This window comes from Pezoporus flaviventris, unplaced genomic scaffold (genome assembly GCF_033815535.1).
Source record: "Pezoporus flaviventris isolate CSIRO_AGI_PZ_B2104156 unplaced genomic scaffold, CSIRO_AGI_Pfla_v1 ptg000047l, whole genome shotgun sequence".
In the NCBI taxonomy this organism is placed as follows: domain Eukaryota; kingdom Metazoa; phylum Chordata; class Aves; order Psittaciformes; family Psittacidae; genus Pezoporus; species Pezoporus flaviventris.
The window spans coordinates 2,734,154-2,756,833 of NW_026892595.1; the positions used below are offsets into that span (position 1 = coordinate 2,734,154).

At 38.5% G+C, this 22,680-nt stretch overlaps 1 protein-coding gene across 2 annotated transcripts in view; it reads left to right on the forward strand.

Annotated features, from left to right (window-relative positions):
- Positions 1 to 2,303: 2,303 nt before the first annotated feature.
- The window catches only part of WDR37 (WD repeat domain 37), a 42,073-nt gene continuing 21,696 nt past the window's right edge, over positions 2,304 to 22,680 (forward strand). The window contains exons 1-7 of one of the 2 annotated variants that reach the window (XM_061468037.1): positions 2,304 to 2,413; positions 7,630 to 7,661; positions 11,528 to 11,705; positions 15,171 to 15,267; positions 17,745 to 17,840; positions 18,006 to 18,070; positions 22,076 to 22,211. In XM_061468037.1, coding sequence (XP_061324021.1) covers positions 11,568 to 11,705; positions 15,171 to 15,267; positions 17,745 to 17,840; positions 18,006 to 18,070; positions 22,076 to 22,211 — 532 coding nt within the window. In that variant the 5' untranslated portion in view covers positions 2,304 to 2,413; positions 7,630 to 7,661; positions 11,528 to 11,567. The remainder of the gene's footprint in view (positions 2,414 to 7,629; positions 7,662 to 11,527; positions 11,706 to 15,170; positions 15,268 to 17,744; positions 17,841 to 18,005; positions 18,071 to 22,075; positions 22,212 to 22,680) is intronic. The other variant, XM_061468036.1, reaches the window with a different exon arrangement.

A 22,680-nucleotide genomic window follows, 5' to 3' on the forward strand; every position in this document is an offset into this window, starting at 1 on the left:
TATTTTAAAACAAGTAGTTTGTGAAAAGAAAGTGCAGTCTTTTGTTTTGCACCTGCTTCTATACATCACACAGTGCCTGTTGCTCTTGTAGTGCCGTGGCAAAACCAAATCAGTAACAGGGCTCAAGTGGCAATAGGCCAGCCACTTGCTGTTCTTTCATTATGAAAAAGCAACTGCATCCATACAAGGCCTGTTAATTTTCAGGTCAGGGCCACCCTGCATCAAAGAAAAAGTTGTTTGTTGTTTAAGCCCCTGACTTTCCTTGATGCAGTATTTTCTGTTTCTTCAGGGAGAAAGAAAGGTTATGGTACAGTATGGTGGGGCAAAAAACCTGTTATTATACAGTAGAATTATATTAGGGTAAAGAAATTTTGGTAGGAATAAGGCGGCTAAAAAAATGTTTAGTTAGGAACAGAACAGCTGGGGACTCAAGTTGTGACTTGGCTAAGATAACTGCAACTGTACCAGCTACAAAGAGAAAAGTGTCCCTCAGGTGTTGGTGTTGGGACTGATCCTGTTCAACATCTTTGTTGGTGACATGGACAGTAGGATTGAGTGTGCCCTCACCCAGTTTGCTGGTGACGCTAAATTGTGTGGCGTGTTTGGCGTGCTGGAGTGAAGGGATGCCATCCAGAGGGACCTTGACATGCTTGAGAGGTGGGCCAGTGCCAACCTCATGAAGTTCAACAAGGCTAAGTGAGAGCCACTCTGCATGAAGACCTGGGTAGACTGGAAGAGTGGGCAAACAAGAACCTTATGAAGTTCAAGGAGGACCTAGATAAAGCCCAGTCCTACAGCACAGGCTGGGATCTACCTTGTGGCTGGGGAGCAATTTTGTGGAAAGTGACCTGCGGGTCCTGGTGGACCACAAGCTCAATGTGAGTGAACAGTGTGCTGCTGTGGCAAAGAATTCCCCAATCTGGGTTACATCAATAAGGGAATCACCAACAGAGAGACAGTGGTCATCATCCCACTCTATTTGACACTTGTCAGGCCACAAACGGAATACTGTGTTCATTTTTTTTGTTTTGATTCCATTCTGTGAATTCAAAACATCAAACAGTAGCATTTGGTCAGGTTGTGTTCGGGCTTCCTCCCAGGCAAGTCTGTTCTGTTTCTTGCCTGTCTTCATTTGCCTGTCCTGTCTCCTCACTTTTCCTCTCCTACAGCCACTTATTCATTCTGCTCCCTCTTGATGGCTTTAAAGAAGGGGAATAGGCTAAAATGAGGGGAAGTTCTGAAGCAGTGAGGCTGGTTATCTTGTAGAATGACCTTCAGTGATGAAAAAGATGCTAGTAAATAGGTAAAGCGCTATTTTTGTTAGTCTTAAAACAGCTACAATTAAGACATGACTGTACAGAATGAGGTAGAAAGGAAAAAGAAGACAAAAGAACAGCAGGCATACTTGTAGCTGGGAAGTACATGAAAGAAAATGTATTATTTTCAGCCTTCACTCTGAAGCACATGTTCTGTCCTTTTCACAGACCTCTTCTGAGGCAGACAGATAATCTGCAGGGAGAGAAAAAATAATTAGGCAAAGGCCTCTTTTGACTTTCACAGTCTGTTACGAGGAATGAGAATTTTAGGTGAAGGCTTCTTCTAAGTATTAATCAGCAAAGGAATTAATCACATTTCAATAATGTGTTGTAAGCTTCAAAGTGAACAGCCTACTTGCAGAATGTAGTGGTTAGCTTTGATTCACTGTTTCTCGTACTGCCCGCAGATAAAGCAGAGTAAGTCCAGATTCGGCATGTTCCAGCCATTCTGTATTACAAAATAAGGGTTCCAGCAGTGTTCCAGGAAAGCTTCATCTCCCTTGACCGTCCACAGTGGTCCGCTTGGGCAATAGTTAGGATGAAATGCAACTCGGCTTTTTCAGTATCAGCATTAAATGAACGCCTCGGAGCTGAGGGGTTGGAAGGTAACCACCGAAGCAGGGGGAAGTGGCGGTGCCCCCATTCCCGCAGCCAGGCACGGCCCGCTGCTGTGCTGTCGGTCTGTTTCTGTGGAGGGTCCGTGTTCGTTGCCACACCTCAGGTCGAGTGCCCAGGTTCCCATCTATCAGGGCTTACGGAGCCTATCCCAAACCAAGCAAGCCGTCCCATGGGGGCCCGTGCCCTGGCCCGGTGGCACTTCCGAGCCCTCGTACATAAGCCGCTCGCGGCTGCCGGGGGTGAGGGAGGTTCGGCCGGTGGCGCGGAGTGCTCTCCCGCTACCTACCCCGTCGCCATGGCGGCGAGCGGGGGCCGCGGGCCGCTTCCGCCCGTCGCCGGATGTCGCCCCGGGGGCTCCTCACCAGAGAGGCGCGTCGCGTCGCTGCTCCTCCCGCCACCACCCTCCTCCTTCTCCTCCCCCCCCCCCGCTGCCTGCAGCCCTTCCCCTTCCCGCCCGCCGCCCCGGCTGTGGCTGACAGGTGAGTGCGGGCGGCCTCGGCGCCCCCCTTTCCCCGCTCCCCTTTCCCCGCTCCCCTCAGCGGGGCGCAGACCCTCCGCCATCTTCCCGCCCAGCCAGGCCCCCCGCCGCCGCGGACAGTGGATCCCCAGCGGGGCTGCGGGCGCGGCCTGGCGCGGGAGGGCCGGGGGGGGGGGGGAAAGGGAGGGGTCGGGCTGCAGAGCTGGGCGGGACGCCCGGGAAGGGGTCTCGGGGGAAGCGGGGCAGCGGTGTGACCTGTGCAGTGCCGCCGCCTCGCCAGGCCTGTGCCGTCAAGCGGGGCTCCTGCCTTGGCACCCCCTCCCAGCCCGTCCTATTCCGGTTTATTTCGCATGAAATGACCTGCGGGTTCTCTCTTAGAACCCTAAATAACCGAAAATTAGCCCTTCTTACTGTTTTCCTGTCTTGTGTGTTTTTCTTTATTTGCTTGGGGTGTTTTTTAACCACTTCCAGCCCGAGGCTGTAGGGGTGGTTGCAGGTCTGCAGATAGTGAAATGAAACCAAGGGCTCCTGTTGAGGAGACTCTGGTCCCTAACTTTGTGTCCTACCGCAAATCCTAAGGGCAAGCCAAGTGTAGTGGTACCTCATTGGCTTACACTAGTGCGTAACTAATGTGAGTTCAGATTCTCTGACATACGTACAAATGGAGTAAAAGTGAAACACCCATGTTCCTTGAAGTAGGGTACAACTGCCTGACAACATGAAGTTTGTGCTGGGACAGGGTAGATATGGCCTCCAGCAGCAGGAGCATGGCTCAGAACGCTCCAAGATGGGTAAAAGTTAAGTCTGTAAAAAGCCATTTGCAGTATTTAACTTCCTGAGCTAAAAATTGTGAAAACAAATCTGAAGGAGAGAATTAATGTCTGCTCTTTCAGAGATTGAGTGGATGTCAGGTTCCATTTGCAGAAGGAAATTAAATAAGTAGATTGTGCTTATGCAAAACAAGGAAAACTTTTTCAAGTTACGACTTGAACCGTTGTTCAGGGACACCTTGGTGTTTGCAAGGAAAGAGAAATTTCTGTATGTCTTTATCCTTCTTGTTACATCTTTCAGCTTGTGAAAGTTTGTTTTGTTATGGTGTTTTAAAGTGTGCCTTCTATAACAGTATTTCATGGAAGATGTACGTAAAGAACTGGTGGAGCAGCTTCTTTGAAGTGATTCAGTGTCATTGAGTACACCTTGAAATTATACAAATGTCTGTTGTTCAGGCACCCATTTTGCAACGTAACAGCAGTATCGTTCTCCTTAAGCAAATTTCTTAAACTGTTTTCCAACCAAGCCTGCTGCTGGCATTTCTTGTGTGATGTTTTTGAAAGGGAGCTGGTAACCTCAATCCTCAAGTATGTTTTGTAATGCGTGGTTTACATTAGATAGGATCTTGTGTGTGTGTGTGTATGCGTGTGTCAACCCTGACCTGTCTTGTTGTAATAACTTTAAATGTAGCTTTGTGTGTTGTGGACTTGGGCAGTTATTTTAAGAGAAGGTGCCTGAACCCAACATAAGAATTTAAGGCAGAGAACACAGTAATGTTTTTTTGTGTGTGTGTTTTGTTGTATGTTTCTTTAATGCCTGTAGTTTATGTGTACATTTGTCCCTAAACTAGGCTGATCATGTTAAATCTAATTCTAAGATAAGACTGTCTCTCTAATGTAGACATGCTATTCCACTGCCTTTTAAATTTAGGACTTGTTTAAAGGATGCAGTCTCTTGTATGGACTGAAATGCTTGAGGGTGTTGGTACAGTCATGGGAGAAACATTGTGAGTGTGCTGATAGTGCCTTAAAAGAGCTTACTCCTACAAAAATCCAGAAATTGCAAGCCAGAACTAGTATATGTCAAGTAAGGAGAAGTTAAGTGGTATTGCATTTTATACGTTTGAAATGAGACTTTATGTCATGGCATTCTTGGGGCTAAGACTAGCAGCTTGTGTTGTAAGGCCGGGTGAGGGGCTTGTTCCAGAGACCAGATCTTCAAACCTCTGGGGGGAGAGTTTATTAGTACCCTGTTCATGACCCTGGAGGAATGGACAGGAATCGTGATGGTGTCTTTAGACGCTGGGGTGATTTGTTATTTTCTCATCCTCGAGTAATATATACTGACTATTTTGAGACTGTCTTGGTGTTTGAAAATGGTAGGACTTGGTGCTTGCATTGCTATTACATGTGCTGTTGAAAGATTTGGTGGTTCTCTGTAGTAGGCCACATGAGGAAAAGCTTCAAGAATGTGCTGTATTTATTTGGTGCTTCAGAAAACCTTGCTGAATGTGTTATAGTTAGTGTCAAAGTTACTTGCTTTTGTTGATGTCTTTAACAGTAAAATATTCTAATTTATTAGCAATTAATATATTCCCAGCAATGATATTAGAGGTCACTCTGCTTGCATAAAAGCATTATAAAAGTTTATCTAGTACATCGGTAATAACTACCTAAATAATGCCTGTTTAGAGAGTAGCACAGTAAGATTCTAGCCTCTGAATGTGGTGCAGTGCTTCCTGAAACAAATACCTGGTGAAACCGCCTTTGCTCTTCAACTTCCTTAGGATTCCTCACCCTCAGGTACTGCATTTGCATACCTGTGCATGCAGGCAGAGAATTCCTAGGCTATTAAGGATTTGCTAGTACAGGAATGGGAGGTAAAATACCTATGAAACAGCTAAGGAAATAGAGTAGCCTTCAAACATGTTTTAGAATTTAACCAGGTGTAAGTAATTTAGCAGGACCTGATGCTATCCACTGAACTCTCTAATAAGTTAACTAATCAACACCTATTAATAAAACAAGGTATGGTATATACTCATAGTATGTATCTGTCATAACTAACTAGTGTTAAATGTAAGCTTATACTGTACCCTGTACCATTTATGCTACTTGAAACAGTGAGCACAGTTAAATAATCCAAGTTTGATAATTATTGTTGTTTAATATTAGTTGAAATAAGTCAGTATGGTTGAGAGCATCATTTCTTGCCTTAGCAGACTGTTTTGTAGTCTAGGTCTGCACAGCTTTTTGTATCATTGCAGAATTTGCTGACATAGTTGAACTAGCAAGATCAAAGCTTGCTAGCAGCAAAACTGGGCTGGCTTATGCCTGGATGTTGGTGTTAGAAGCTTGCTCAGAGTAGATCCTTACTAATGTGTTAAAGCTTTTATCATTGATTTCCAGCTGTATAACATACTTAAAATTCATTAGTGCAGCTTCTTTACTATGCTTTCTGTCAGGGGTAAGTTGTTGCCTTTTCAGTAGTGGATGCTTTCCCCTTTTATATTTTGAGGAACATCCAGTTCTGTTTGAAAGAATGCTGTGCTAAATTTAGAAAAAAAATCAATGTTGTAATGCTCAAGTGATTTCATAAGGTTGGAGAACCCTTATCAGTGGTTCTAGTGTCTTCTGTGATGATCTGGAATGTCTTTGTTTCCTAAATATTTATCTTTAGCAAAACAACTAGTCTTACAAAGAAGTTGGTTTGGCCTGATCTTTCTCAGGTGCTGTATTCTTACAGCTTGCATTGAATTAACGGTACTTGAGTGTACAGCATCCTTGAAACAAATTGTTCACCAAAGACCTCAAAATAGAAGTTTTACTCCTTTAAGTCTGATTTCTTTGCATATGAATGAAGATTGTAGTGGTATATATTGATACTTAAATTCCTTTAACTCATGAGTAATGCTGTCAAACTGAGTTACATGTAATTAAGAACTTAATAGCTGTAATCATTCTCCTTTCTTTCCACTTTCCCTCTCTGCTTTGTGAAAAAAGAGCAAATCTCATGTTAACTGGCATCTTTTTATTGTAAGGTTTTAATGTTGCACAGGACAATAATTACTATTGTAAAAAGTGTTTATTTTTTATGTAGTATGCACTGAAATTTTGCTTGAAACACCTGAGACTTAGAGATTTAAGAATTGTTTCTGTGTTGTAGGTGGGTTTTATGCTTTCTTTTTTTTTTTTGTCACAGTCATTTAAATAGTAAGTATTACTATTGCTAAACTCTGAACACAATGGAATAGGGAGAGCTTGGGTAAGAGATGTTGCTGAAACTTGCTGGTGCTTTCCCTTTACAGACTTGTGTGTTATCTTGACTGAACAAAAAAGGAAATGCAATACTGTCGACATTCTGTGCTCTGACACTTCTTAAAACAGATTTTCTCCCTGGCTTCAGCAGAATGCATACCCCAGAAATACTTTCCTTCAGCAGTTTACTTGTTCCATATTCAAGCATAGAAGAAGTAGGCAAGTAGAATTAGTTGACTGCTGCACTGGATTTTTAAGTCTAGTAAGATATGTGTGTGTGCACTTTTCGTGCCATTTCTCTGTTGTAGCTGGACAGAACAGTACTCGGTTACACATCTGCTCTTCACTGTTATTCTGTTGAAATATTTCCTGTGACTGAATACATAGTAACATCTGCTACAGAAAGGTAGGTGGCAGAACTTTAATGTGCTGTAACATATGCTGTGAGATTAATTAAACAGCATAACCAAAATACTGAAGTATCTTTGTATTCAGAAAGTAGTAGTCACCTGTGGTCTAGATATTTTCTAGGGCATATTTTTTTCCCCTACTTCTGCTGATTAATTTTTTCAGAAATTTGTTCTCTTGAGGCTTTGACAAATCATTGCATGAAAAACACTATGCAAACGTCTTGTTTTCAAGAGCAATTGAGCCAAAAAAATCAGTATGTCTCATAAGCACACTTTTTAATAATACAGTACTTGTGAACTGCCACCCTTAATGAATATAGCTTAGTAATACGAGACTCTGCCCCTTTTTCTGATTGCTTTTTTTTCCCTTAGTACTTCAGCCTTTTTTACTCTTGATTGCTACTTTTTAGCTTTTGTGAACATGGTTGTACTTCGTTGAGGAAACCAGACTCCCATACTTACTGGTGATTTTTCATTTGACTTACAGTATTACTAAGTAGAAGGAAAGTGAATTTAACTTTTCAGAACCCATTTGTAACACTCAAAAGTTATGATTACCTACATCTGACTAACAATATATAGTGGGTCATTTTGAAGCCTTTTTTTTATTTGTTTGGCTGGGATTTGATGCTTAGTCTTGACTTGTGTTGATGTTTTCCCTCATCCCCCTTTCCTGTCATCTGGTGTGTTCTAACTACAGAAGTTTCAAAAATGTGAAAGACTTTGGTTTGTATGCTACTGACTGTTTCACTAATCAATATTTAATATGGTTTTCATAGGATATGTAACATGACACTGATATACTGGACAGGTAATTTTCATTGTTTGAAAACCTTACATAATAAGGGGAATCAGGTAACTGCTAGAAATGAGCACTTTTTTTTTTTTTTTTTCAGCATCATATTGCCAAGGATCTGTTATGTGAAATATGCTCTTGGAAAACCTGTAGCTTCTTACTGTTGCAATTAGCATCAAAATAGCTCTGAAATTGTCAAAGTTAAGTTAATATTTAAAGGGACACTGTCACTTTTAAAACTGAATTTACGTCCTGGTTCTAAAAACTCTTTAATTATTGCTCCCTTACTGAAAGTTTGTAAGGCTATTTGGTGGAATTCAGAACAATATTAAAGGCAGTGAATCTAGTTCCCTCTGGCTTCTCCTTCCTGTCCTTTGTATGCACCTGCCTGCTTGTTGCCTCTGATTTCAGCTTGGCTTATGGCTGTGTGCAGCACCCTCTTGCAGAGCCTGGGGAAGAGTGTGCATGCTTGCTCTCTCCAGAATAGTGCATGAGTGATGTGGTCATGCTGGTGCATGAGGAGAGTGCGATTACTGTCAATGACACTGGCTGCAGGTGAAGTGCTGCTACCAAATAGAGTAATGGTGGTGGTTCTTACCTAATTGTTCCTGTTTGCTTATGAACTGTGAAAGTAGAAACTTTTGTGTAGTTAAAGTGAGCATTTCACTGTGTAAAAATATAATCTCATGCATTCAACAGTGTCCCTTTAAATTCTACTTGCTAGAATGTGTAGCTGCCAAATCTAAATATATTGATGCTGAGTGGTATAGTGAGTGGTGCACTGACACACTGGAGGGAAAGGATACTATCCAGAGAGGCCTGGACAGGCTTTGAGGAGTGGGCCCATGTGAGCCTCATGAAGTTCAACAAGGCCAAGTGCAAAGTCCTACACCTGGGCCAGGGCAGTCCCCACTATCGATGCAGACTGGAGGATGAATGGATTGAGAGCAGCCCTGCAGAGAAGGACTTGAGTATACCAGGGCATGAAAAATCAGATATGAGGTAGCAAAGTGCACCTGTGCCTTAGAAAGCCAGTTGTGGCGTGTGACACATCACCTGTTGGAGTGAGTCCAGAGGAGGCCACAAATAAAATCAGAGGGCTGGAGCACCTCTCCTATGAGGAAAGGCTGAGAGACTTGGTCTTGTTCAGCCTGAGGAGACCTTACTGTGTCTTTTTAGTACTTACTATAAGAAAGAAAATTACTTATTGCCAGGATCTTTAGTGACGGACATGGGGTAATGCTTTCAAACCAAAAAAGGGTAGATTTAGATTAGATACAAGATTAGATTTTACAGTGAGGGGGGTAAAATAACTGGAACAGATAGCCCAGAGAGGCGATGGATGTCCCATTCCTGAAAATACTCAAGGTTAGGTTGGAATGAGGCTCTGAGCAACCCAATCTATTTGAAGATGTCCCTCACTGCAGCGGAGTTGTACTAGATGACCTTTGAAGGTTCTTGTCAACTGAAACAATTCTATGATTTTATGAATCAATCCAGCAAAGAATATTTCTTGGTAAAGTCCCCTAAAATGAAGTGGCTTGGCAGCAGAAGGCAAATAAAAGTTACCGTAGTTAAAACAATACCAGGTAAGGCATAAACCATATCAACATCTCTGTAACTACAGCTCAGGAGCCGTATCTGGCAGAAATCAGAAATGATTTTTTTCTTTTAACACAGGCCTTTATGAAACAGTGTTACCTGACCAGTGTGCTTATATGTAACTGTGTAGGTATAGATACAGAACTGTTTAGCACACCTATGTGTGTTTGTTGCTTCGGGCCTTAAAAAGTGATCCCAAATGCTGCAGAAAAGGGTAAACTGAAAGCCATTGAAAGAGTGGTTCCCAAGGGAGATAGGAAGGAGGGTGGAAGTGAGGAGAATAAACATGCATTTGGGATCTGATCATATTTTGAAAATAAAGAGAAGTGTGATGAGCGCTGAAAACCTGTTCCTAATTCTAAGGACCATATGTCTAAGAACAGGAAGATACTTTGTGAAGCCCAGAAAATTGGCAGTAACTTATTTATGGGATGTTATTTAATTTTTTATTTTAATTTCCGTTCTCTCTCTCTTTCTCTGGTAGAGGAATCTAGTCCAGTGAAAAAAGAAATCTAGTCAAATAAGAAACTACCCAATGGTAGATTTTCTCTTCTTTTGTCCTTAATTTGTCACTATATCCAGTTAGTTACTACTGATTAATCACACATAAAAAGCTCTGATGGGATTAGGTGCAGGGGAGGACTATGAAGAGTCCAGAGAAAATGAACAAAATAATTTCAGTGCAGTGCATGGAACTGGTGCAACCTGAATTTTATTTTAGATTCTCTATGGAGTTGATGTCAGGTTACTGAAACTCGGGTGTTCCAAAAGATAATTAAAATACCACCTTTTTTTAATGAGCAAACTTGGAGATGGATGGGCATCAAAACCTTAACTAAATCTCATCTCATTTTGATATAAATTTATATACCTTCATAATTTTCATTTCATGGTATCAAAAACCCAAAGAAAATGTAAAGATGTTTTTATTCATGGTGCATACTTTGTTTCTAGTAAGATACGTTTTTCCTTGGCTTTATGATGTGTTAAAAAGCTGAAAATACTGTGTCAAACTCACTGACCTGGTTAATGCCTAGTCTTGTTAATAGTGGTGGTGCTCATTCCTAGCTTGAGATCCAGTGTGTTGGCGGATCTTAAATTGGAAGTGGCCCTGGGTTTGGTTTAAATATTCTCTGATAAGCTTATTTAAAAGGAAGCTCAGTTGCCTTGTTAGCTTTGCCAGCTCTGCTCTCCTATTTCTCTTCAGACTATTGCAGCTCTTTTAAGTTGAAAATATTGTTTCAGAAATTATTGATGCTGGAGAATGAATTTTTATTTTTAAATTTTATTTGTTTTCAGTGTTCCTGATTGAAAAATTCTGAGTTGTCAATCCTAAACCATTTGAAATGTTTAACAACTGGTACCCCTTGGAACTAAAAATAATTCCTTTTGAATATGAGGGTTAAGTAAATAAGAAATAAATTCCAGTAATTAAACTTTTGTTAAAAAAAAAAAAGTAAATCAAATTTCAACGCTGAAGAATGTATTCTCCACATTTATGTAAGAAATCAAAAATCATTTGATTTTTCTTAAACAGAGGAAAGCAGTAGATCACGCATGGTAATATTAGTTGGTGATACTGTCAGGTGTTTCTAGTTATTAAAATGCATATGTGGCTTTGACAAGCTGACAAAATTTAACAGCAATGGCCTGGTAAGTCAGGTGCACTTTCACTATTCTCCTAAATTCATGTGCACTTTTACTATCAAGAAAGTGAAACCATGAGCTGTCAAAAATGGTGGAAAGTGGTTTTCAGAACTCCTCCATTAAAATTAATTCTGCTTATGTGTAAACAGGCACACCTGTTACACTTGGTATACTAACACTTGATGTTGCATAATACATTTGTAACCTGACAGTGTCCCTAAATTATCATGTCTGTTTGCTTTCATTTTCCAGCTGGGTTTTAATTTTGCATGCATTTCAGTGAACTATAGTATGTCTAGTAGTTGTTTCCTGGAAGCATTTTGGGGCTGCCTCTGCTACTGTTCTCCAAAATGAGCAAGGTCATGGAATTTATTTTCCTTTTGTGAAGGTTTGATAGCTAATGAATAAGAAATGCCAAAGTTATTCCACTTTATGTATATGCATATGTGGTTTTGATTTTAATGTTGTTTGAAGAATAGTTGTCAGTAAATAGGGATCCCTTCTTTGTAATGACAACCCGAACTCCTCCAAAATTTAGAAGAACTAAGAGAACTAAGTATTTTGAGAAAAACAAATTTTAAACTCTGGTTAGTTTGGCAAGGCAATTTGTAATGTGTAACGCTTGTCCTTAGTTTATCATAGGAGCCTCTGTGAAGCTGTTTTTTTGAAGTAATGCCAATAGAAAGTGGAAGTTGTGCATCTGCTCGCCAAGCAAAGCAGAAACGTAAATCACACAGTCTTTCAATCCGAAGAACTAACAGTTCCGAGCAAGAACGGGCAGGACTGCAAAGAGACATGTTGGAAGGGCAGGTAAGATAACACACTGCTGCCTGGGTAACTGCCATAACTTTTTTATGAGTGTTTTCCATGCAAAGAAATGAATTAGACTTAAGTAATGAAATACATCCAGTAAAGCTGCAGGAACAGCAGACTTTCTTGCTTGTAAGTGCTGACTGTCTCTGGAGGCTATTGATGTGGACATTGACAGTGTTTTGAGTTGTACAGACCTGTGGAGCTTTTTATCAGCTTTTGTGTATTACGTGAATGATAAAACCATGAAGAAATGCAAAGAAACAGCCCGTTTATTTTGCTGTGCATCTCTCCTCCACTTCCTTAAAGTTGAAGATTGATTCTTGATCTTTTAAGCTTGAATTTAGAATAGTAGTAACCCAAGAATATGAATAAACCAAAACATCTGTTATTATGCCTCTGATAGGGAAGGTATTACTGGGAGTGCTGTTCTGCATTCCTTTCCATAATATAAACAAATACTGCCTGTGTGACAGAGGCATGAACTACCTTAAATGTTTGTGGGGTTTTCTGTGTGCGTGTGTGTGTGTGTGTTTTGTGGGGGTATGGGTTTTCTTTAAATTTGATTCAAAGGTGTGATCTTCTTCGTTAAACTTAAGGCAAAAAACAGCAACCACAAACTTTGATAGTTTTCTTAATCATGTCAGTCTGTAGTGGATGCATTCTGGAGGCACTTGGAGTGTTCCACCTAACAATATTGAGATTAACTGTAGGTAAAGCTCCTGTGAGAAGTGTTTGAAATAGTGCTGCCAGAGGTAAGTAAAAATCAGTGTGAAAACTATTGTTAAATTAACTACACAATGATTAACTACACAATGTTAATGCAGGCCTGGCAAAAGTGATGCAAAACTTGATTCTCATCAGAGGTAGTTTGAAATATCAACAGTGTTTGGCTAGGAGGAACCCCACTTTCTAGACTTCGCAGATGCTCTGAAGGGAAAACCTTGTGTTTTCTCAGTGTTGTGATTTATTTTTAATCTTTTTTTAATTTAATCTGTTGTTCAGTAGATTAGTAGTTTTAGTTTTCTGGAAACTAACAGATCCCAAGTTGTCGTTTGTAGTCATCTAGAAGTTGGAGAATGTAAGTACTTGGCTAGGAAACTTTGTGCATTTGGGCTGTTAGTTACAGCCTTACTTCAGGAAAGGAATGAAATGGCAGCTGGGAGGTTAAGGCATGCTCTTGCTTCTTGTAGTAAACCAAAATTTTATGCTGTTTTAGTATTTCTTATCAAAGTGTCTTATATTGTAATATGTAAATGTTTAAAGTGTTTTATGTAGCATCTTATTTAATTTTGCTGACCTTTAACCTTGCTGGTGGCAGATTCTAACAAGTATGGAGCCCTTTCACAGTGGAGCTGTAAAACACATGACATCTAGAGAAGTACTTTTGCAGATACACAGACAACATTATTACATGATATTTTAATAAGCTAATTTAATGCCAGTTTTAAAGAGAGTAAAGGAAGTGGATGTGTTTCACTATGCTGGTTACTTTAAGACAAGTTCAGATTTGCTTATGCTTTGAGGCTCTGAGAAGTAGACTGAAAAGCTTTCCAACATCTCCTTTTCTGTTTTGAAAGTTGTAGGATAACTTGGTTTCTTTCATAACCTTCCTGTATGGAATTATTGGGTAATGCAATCAGAAAGAATTCTTCTAACTTCAGTGTTGGTTTTTTTTTTTTTTTTTTGTATAGTATTCTTGTTTAATCTCTTTGGTTCAAGTTGGTTTTAATCAGGATCTATTTCACATTCTAGTTGACTGTAAATTCATGAACAAAAGTACTGTCTCAAGGGAGAAGTTCAAGTCTCAAGGAAGACTATGCAAAAAGGAATATCCTGGGGGTGCATAAGGAGCATAGTACCACTATTTCCAGCACAGTGCCACAGCTTAAAAGTTGCTGTGAAACTGATGCAAAACTGAATTTCAAACAAAGCAGGCATGCTCTATGTCATGGCTATTAGTGGTTTCTCTTGCTCTGCTCTTCAAAATTGATGTTCAGAAATAACTCTTAAAGTCGGGATCATGATAAGCTTTTCTAATTGTTTCTGAAGACAACCATGTCGACACTATGAACCAAAATGTGAGATTAAATTCTGGTTGCTTAGAGGCTGATTTGATTGAAGGTGCATGCTGCCCTCTGATGGACAGTATGCACACACTTCCTTCTGGTTCAGTCAGTTTATAGTAACCGAACCAATTTCTTTTGATTTGGGTTTGCAGAAACACTTAAGAACAAAACAAGCTATAATCAGCACTAAACTTGCTGATTGGATAATGAAGTTCACTCGAATTTGGGTGCTGTACTGTGCTAACATTTGTACTTCCATTCTAATAATATTTCTTCTGAAACATTATTAAACCTGGACTAGTGTTTTGTTCTGTGGCAGAAGCTGACTCAGTTTTCTTTTTTTGCTCATAGGTGATGATTTCAAGATTTTGAAATTACAAACTTTTGCTTTAAAGGAAGTATATGTTGCTGATAGGCTCATTCCCTGTATATCTGACAGATGAATATTGATATATTGGTAATATCTGGGTAACTTCTTTCCTTGCATAGCAGTTTCTCAGGTTTTGAATACAGCTGCTTAACAGTGATAAACAAAATCATTGATGTAATGAGAACTTTGAACCCCAGCAGAAATCAGCAGGTACTTGTTTTGCATACGACATGCATTTGTTCAGGGAAACTACGGTGATGATCTCTGTTTTATAGGCAGATGAATAAAATTTAATTTATATGCCAGCAGAAACTCATGGTCAGGCTGTGCATTGAGCTCAGATCATACAAATCCTGTGTTAGTGGCTTTATTACATACTTGATTTTATGCCTTTGAATTGCTATGTTGATTATGCTGAAGGGAAAAAAAAACAGCCCTCCTCTCTGAATTTGCTTTAAAATACTTTGTGAGGATGAGCTGCTTTAGTAGTATCAGAGAGGGAAGAATTGGAAATTGCAGTTTTCTTTACAGTTACAGATAGTGGCAAAAGTAGGCAGAAGTTAAAAATACTCTTAAAAGGTTAGTTTGTCCTAAGCTTTGATAATAATGTGCATTGTGAGGAAAACTTCCTAACTTAATGCATATTCAACTTCTGCATTACTTTGTCAGCCAAAGGTATTATTTCCTGTTGAACTGGAAGCACATTGACATTATACTGTAGTTTTTTTCTTTTTTTTTTTTTTTTTTTAGTATGTTGTACATGTGTCTTGCTTTTATAATTTTTCAGTAGTTAAAGTCAAAGAAACCTACAGGAGATTTGAATTCTGTCCAGTTAAAGAGAGTATGTCAAATGAATAATCTTATGATGCACAGAGCTTTTTGTTTCATGTTCTATACTAGCAGTAGTTTTAATTTCCCTCCTTGGTGGGAGATGGAGAGAACTGTTAAAACCAGTTTAAGACTGAAGGGTAAATACATAAAATACATGTAAAAAAAATATATAAACCCCAGTATTTTGCGTCCTAGGATTCAAAATTACCATCTTCCATCCGGAATACACTCCTTGAACTTTTTGGACAAATAGAGCGGGAGTTTGAAAACCTGTATATTGAAAATTTGGAATGTGAGTATTTTTTTTCCAGCAACTTATGAATTGTTTCAATTTAACATATAGTAATGCTGAGATACTTACCTTGGATATTGCAGTGTAATTAGTGTGGCTTTTCTGTGAGGAGCTTAAGAACTGTTTTGAACTTGTAGCCAAAGATGGAGTTTATATTTTTTCAGAAACAGCACTTTCTTAGCTATTTGATAGAAGAAGTGAGAACTAATGTGTGTCATCCTCCTCGACTCTTAGGCAAAGAAAGTGGCTGCCTCCTTGTCATTATAGGCTCTGGCATATACTATGTTAATCTGTCAGCTCTGTTCAGCCATTGAAGGCTGTGGCTTTGTTGTGTATTTACAAGCTTAATTTTAGTGATGGAATATTATTAAATAAAATTGGAAAATGTCTTACTTGAAAAAGTGTAAAATGTGGTGCGTTTGGATCATTCTTAATACATTGCATAACCAGCACCTCAGCGGTATCATGAATGTTGAAGTGGAGCACACAGATAAACATTCCAGGTATTATCTGCAAAAAATATTGTTTGTTTAATGACAGTGCAGTCGTATGGTAATATGTTCCAAGGTGATGTCAGAGGATCCAAAGTAAGTAACACAGGCAGTCACATGGTAAAGCCTCTGCTCAGTTGTCCTTGCTGGATTTTGGAAGCTGTGTTGTGTGGCTTGGCTTCTGCATTGTGGAAACTGCCTGATTTGGCTCTAAGTCAGTTTCTTTTCCACACCTAATCTGTTCCCACAGTTAAACCAAACACTCATGTTAAAAAAATGCTCTTGTGGTCTTTTTGCAAATGTGCTGGTTTTTTATTCTCTTAAAACCTGAGATTGCGTTGGTTAAAGGCTACATCATCACTACCTATTTTTTAGTAACAATTTGCACAGCTGAGTTTTCAGCCTCCTGCTGAGAAGTTGGCTGGTAGCAAGCCTCCCTCTCCAACCTTCAGAAATGTTTGTCAGAAAACAAGTGGTGAATTTGTCTGTACCTTCCATTGTATGATTATTTTCTTCGCATTCCATTTCTGTTTCTTCATCTTCTTTCACCTCTCAGTTCTAGTTCACTCCTGGCCTTTGTGATCTCTTTCGCACCCCCCCGTCTGTAAATTTTTCTCTTCTGATTCTCAATCTGTTATTTTTTGTTCTTCGTCTAATTCTTACACTAGTGTTGTAGGTACTGTACAGAGAGAATCTCAGGTTTTTCCTCCCTGGCTTTTCCTATACTCCCTTTCCTTTATATCAACTGATTCTAGTTTGTTCCTTTTCTTATCCCTTCCAGGCTTCAGCCCTAATCTTTTCAGGCAACTCATGTATCTGCCAGGCTTGTTCGTTTCAGTCATCTGTTACTACAAGCCTGTCTCTTTGTTTACTTCTTCTCATATTGTTTGTGTTTTATAAAAGTTTAGGTTTATGTGACTAGGGGGACAGCAAAGAGAATCTTGCTTTATTCATTTCAAGCACTTTGATGTGATATGGAAGTGTAAACTGACTTTTCTGGTGTGCTGAACTGCGACTTCAGTGAATTTCTCAGAAATGGTAGGAGTCATACTCCTGATGTGTCACATTCTCCCACATTTCAAAGCCTGGGAGTGAATAACTTCTTTAAGAAAGTCCTAAGAATTTGTGGAAAGACAGGCCTAGACTTGTCCTCAAGAACTGCTTGGTTAAAGCCTCTCAATAAGAATTCACCTGAGGAAAACACTTGAAAGAGCATCAGCCCAGATTTTGAGACTATGCCACCAAAAATGTTCTTTATAAAATGAGGTTGAGCAACCTTAAACCAGCCCAGCCACTGGCAATCTTTTATGAGTACTTGATTTGTTTTAGCTATGCCATCACTCTGTCTTGTGTTGAAACGGCACTGGTGAGAGTTAAAATTATTGATAAAGTGTTTTCTTGTTACAAATACATGTTTTGTCCGATGTGCCATGAAAATACTTTGATCATATTTAGTGTTTCTAAACCAGCTGAATGTATAATGTGTTTGTCATTCTACATGTTTTTAGTGTATTTCAAAGTATTTAAAATACGCATTTGCTGCATTATGTTGTCTTACTGAAACTCCTAATAGTAGATAGGCGTTCAGGAGAGAAAGCTGTTTTGTGATTACTAAAATCTTTGTTAATGACATACTAATTCTGTGGCTAAAATATTTATGATGTTGCAAGTTTTCTGTCTTCTGTTGGATTTAATTCAATACAGATGTGCCCTGTATTTCACAGAAGCAATTTTGGTAATCCTTAGCCACATTTATTAGTAATTAAAAACTGCCAGTATTTCCTTGGAATCTGGGTCAAGGTTGATGTCTGGAAAATTCAGCATGAGGCTTGGTGAGACTTGCTTTTATAAAATCACAATCTTTTTTGTTGTCCTTAGCCTAAAATTAGATTACTTACTAACCATAACAGTTGTCAAATAGTGTGTTAATGGTATTGCTAGCAACACTCAATTTTTGGGATTAATATGAATTTTTGGTTTTGTTAGTACGTAGAGAGATTGATACACTGAATGAGCGTCTAGCAGCCGAAGGACAGACAATTGATGGAGCTGAACTGAGCAAAGGACAACTGAAAGCAAAAGGTAAGAGAACCACAAAGAATCCTAAGCCAGTATTTTTTAACTAATTTTATTTTTACTTTGGCCAAAACTTTGAATTTTATTGAAGGGAATTAATGCCATTTACTTACACAAAAAAGCTAATGCTGTGTTTGAAATATCTTCCTTTGAATTTATTTGTCTCAACAGCCAGTCATAGTACCAGTCAGCTTTCTCAGAAATTAAAGACGACTTACAAGGCCTCTACTAGCAAGGTATGAGACAAATTAAATCTCTACTCATCAATGTGTACTTATGAGACTAACATGGCTGTCTTTAAGCTGTAAATTGTAGTTTCTTTTAGCTGAGCAGTGCTGTTCTTGGCGTAAATCTGCCTCTTGAGGACCAGTGTGTTTATCTTGGATTCATCAATTACCCATTACTTCAACCACACCATATGACATTTTACACTAATTGCTCACCTGTTTTTCAGAGTGAGTGTTGGAGGGGAGAGGGTGTGCTCATGTGTGTATGTGGAATTAAATTTTTTTGGAAACAGAGTTAAAAAATTCAGTTTCAAGAGGGAAATAACTTAGTAGGTAGCAAATTTCTGAATAAGCATTTGAGTATTGCAGTTGAAATAGGGATTTAAGTAGGCATCTGTATGTGTACTGTTACAGGTTGTGGGCAGTTGTGTTTGGGTTTTTAATTATTTTTTAGCTGTGAGTCTAAAATGGTTTGTTTCTTTTACACTGCAAGTCTTGCAAGTTAGTTAGCTAGTTATCTTGGTTTTTTTTGCTTTTTTTGTTTTTGCTTGGTCTGTTAAACCATTCTGATGTTTCTCATTTTGCTCATCTGCATCTAATATTTTTTTTCTTTTTTTTTACCCTTTTTCAGTTTTCAAAGAGCGTTAACCTGCCGCTCTTTTTACCCTACTTCAGGCTCATTTTCTGATACATTAATAAGGGTAAATGAAATGTGAGGAAACCATAATGGGATTTGGCATGTATAGGAAGCTCTGTGGTGACTAGTATTGCAGGCTAATGTGTGGTTATGGAATGACTGCAGATGTCTTGGAAATACCATCTCTTAAGTGTTCTGAAAGTTTAAGAGTAAAGATTAGTATGGTGAAATAGATTTAAGTTACCGTGTTTTATTTGGTCTCCTTTTTGTTTTACTGTTACTCAGACTTTCTTTTTTATTCTTGCCTATTTGATTCACAGAGGTACATCTCTTGCTTAAGAGTTTAAGAATTACAGCGTCTTTAATGAGGCCACTTGAGCAGGGACAACATGATATTAGTAGGGACATAAAATATTAGTACACCTGCTATGTAGTTATGAATTAGAAGTGTTAAACCTGTAACCTTTTGTCTCTTGACCCACAAAGAGATTATAGCCAAAAGTCAGAAAAGTCTATAACTAAGTTTTGAACAAACAAAGTTTCTATCTGTATCCTGACTGGATGCAGTTAGAGTTCCATGATACCGTATCTGGGAAAATGACATTTGAGGAGTTTTAAGAGTTCAACAGCTTTGAAATTCTTGTGTCTATATTTTTTATGAGCATTGAGTGAACAGTGCTCTTCACCAAAAATGGGCTGTGTTCCAAACTCAGTGGGGTAGTGGATTGCAACTTCTCTTTTCAGCCCATCCTTATATACTGTTACTCTGTGTCTAATTTAAAACTTGTCAGAAGTCACTTTTTAAAACTTCTTCCTTTTTCCCTATGGTAAATGAGAAGAGAGTTATGTTTTACAAACCAATTGTATCGTGTAATTGCACACAGTTAAATTTTTCTGATTGCCAATGTATAGTTTAGGTTTGTTCTGAAAAGAGCTTTCAGTATTTGCTTGTTCCAATGAGAACAGGTGATACTTGACTGCTGTAGTACTGGTAAAACATGCTGAGACTAAAGCGATCTGTTAATTTTCTTGTAGAAAATGCTGTAGTAATTATGCTTAATTCATGTCCTTCATAGAAAATTCCCACACCTGGATACTTTTCATCCCTTAGCTGAATTAGGAGTGTGAATATTAAGTCGGCAAAAATAATCTCGGAAAATGATGCTTTTAGCAGCAGGGGTTATTGATCAGTGCTCAAACCCTGAAGAGACAGAGTAGATTAAGTGCTTGGTACTCTAAAAATAAGGTTTTCTGTACATTAATGGACAAGATTCTGTAATTTAACTGTAGTTGTTTATAGATGCAGGAATCTGCATCTGCGGTACAGAGAACTCTTTTGTCAAGTTACATGTTATTGAAGTATTTCCTTTTCTGTCATGGAAAATTGTTAATGTATGGTTAAGGAACTGAGAAGTAATCTGGGCGCTCTCTGGTTTATCCAGTACTGGTATGTGAAGTGAGGAACAGCAAAAAAGAAAGCAAGTACTCCAAAAGGAGTATTACAGCCTTGCCATTAAATGATCAGTGAAACCATTGTCCAGCAGCTGCAGAAAATCTGTGCTTGTTGATGAGTACAAGATAGTTTCTCCTAAAAAAACTTTTTCATGAGGGTTTGACTCAGCATTAGAAAGACAGAACACAAGCATAGTTCAAGTGTGGGATTGAAAGCTGAAAAGCTTCCACTTTGGAATTTGAGTTATATCAAGTCCTTAACTGTTTACATTAATTCTGCTATTCCATTTCTCATACATGACTCCATTGAGTTTAAGGACTGGATTCAATGTGCAAGTTGCATCTGTAGGATTATACTTGAAGCCTCTGAAACTCTGCAGTATGGCTGAACTAACAACCTTTCCCATTAACCTGTTTTCTTTTCAATGCATCCTTAATGATTGGTCCTTCTGCTGCTGTGCAACCCAAATGCATATTAGCTGTTAATTTGGAATTCAGATAAGGCATTATCATTTCAACACTGGAAAGTTGACATGCTTAGGATTTGGAATGCTCTTGCAGATATTCCTGAACTTTTAAAAACCTTTTTGGAAGTAATTTGCTTTAATGGTATGCTTAAGACCTTCTCTTTTGATACCAAAAAACGAATGGGATTTTAACCTTAGTTTATTGCATCTGAAATGTGGACTTAATTAATTTTCTAATTTTTACTAAGCTTTAGATTAGATAAGTCTTAATGTGATTTCTGTTGAAGCATTAAAAGGTTTTGACTTAACTGGTCAGATAGATACCTACCCATAATTGCATGCAGAGGACAACACTGATAATTTGAACTTGTCTGTTTGTTTTGGTTTTAATAAAGCTTTACAGCTAGTCTTTCTCAAAGGACAGTTATGAGCTTCGAGACTTGTGGGTTAGAAATAGCATAGTTTTAAAGTGGTTTTGCTTTTTGAAGTTATCTTTCACCATTTTTGATTTGTTGTCTCTAGAAGTGTTCCAGCAAGACAAGTTATTTGTTTGTTTGTCTGTTTGTTTTAGTATTGCACTCCCCTTTATCTGAAAATGTAGAATTTCTGCGAATCGGTTCCTTTCTGTAGATACTGTTTTCAGCCTTCCTATACTATAGTGCCTTGTAGTTTTACTGGTTTAGCTAGACTTGTTTTTCCTTTCATGTGGTATTACTTATGCACATACAAATTTGGATTATTGAGTCTTCTCTGTTCTCCCCTAATAGCATTGGCTTTGAGGGAATGTGCTTTTCAGATGTGTAGACGAGTTTGACATACCTTTAAGAAAAAAACCCAAACTGTATTACAGAAATAAAGTCATCTGATGCTCTCAGGTTAATGTTTGATTTGATTAGTTTTGTGCAGTTTTGAAGAAAAAAGTGTTTTTAAGTGGGAATGTTTCAGGATTTTACGGGACTTATGTAATAAGTACATTTTTACAAAGGCATACACTAGATAATGTGGTCCATCTCTGAAGTTATCAGATGTACTGGCTTGGGAATAAGCAAGGAAGGTTTTGAGGGGTTTTGTGTTTTGGTGGAGGTTTTAGAATTTTTTAAATTTTCTTTCAATTTTTCTTTTTAAAAATTATTATTTGCCCAGACTGAATGGGAAGTGCACACTGCATTTGTGTAAGTTATTACTCTAGGGAGGTTGTGATATTGTAGTGCAGAATATTTTGTCTTGCATTCTGTAAAAAGGGGGGTGTTATGAAGAAAAAGAGAAAAAATTAAAAATGAATAGGTATGTTTGCATCCAAGCTCACTTTCCTACCATCAAATGTCAAATTTTTGACAATAGTGAACTGTCAGGACACTGAAGAATTATTATGAAAAAGAGTATCTTTTTGTGTTTGTGAGATAATGACTTAATCTTGAGTCAATGTAGAAAAATATGTTGGTCTTTCTGCTATTTCAGATTGTATCCAGTTTTAAAACTACAACATCAAGGGCAATCTGTCAACTGGTAAAGGAATATATTGGCCACAGGGATGGTATTTGGGATGTCAGTGTTGCGAAAACTCAACCAGTGGTGTTGGGAACTGCATCTGCTGGTAAAGTTTTATGTTACTTGAATCTTTAGAAAATTCTGTTTTAGTCCCTAAGCTGTATCAAATATAGATCAGAAGCATTCTTGAATACTTAAACTCCACACTGAAAGAGTCAATTTAAAGAAATTAAGTAGCTGAAAAATTCTAAAATTGGGGTTTCCTTGAAGTGCATTTAACTTTTAGAAGGTTCAGGCATCCTTGTTAATCTTTTTAAAGTATGTGCCAGTTCACTTCCCTGAAGGTCAGATGCAGCCTGTTGGATGGTGCAGTGGGTGGGTTGGGGAACTGAACAGACCTTCTATCATAGTATCGTTTAGCCTTTGTTTTGCATATGCTGTAGACTTAGTTGAACTTTTCATGTTCTTTTGTTATTATATTCATCTGGCTTTTGCCTAAAATTGTAGGGGCAGCTAAAAATCTTAATTTTCAGTTCTTATTAACTTCATTACATTCCTTCCTTCCCACTTGAGAG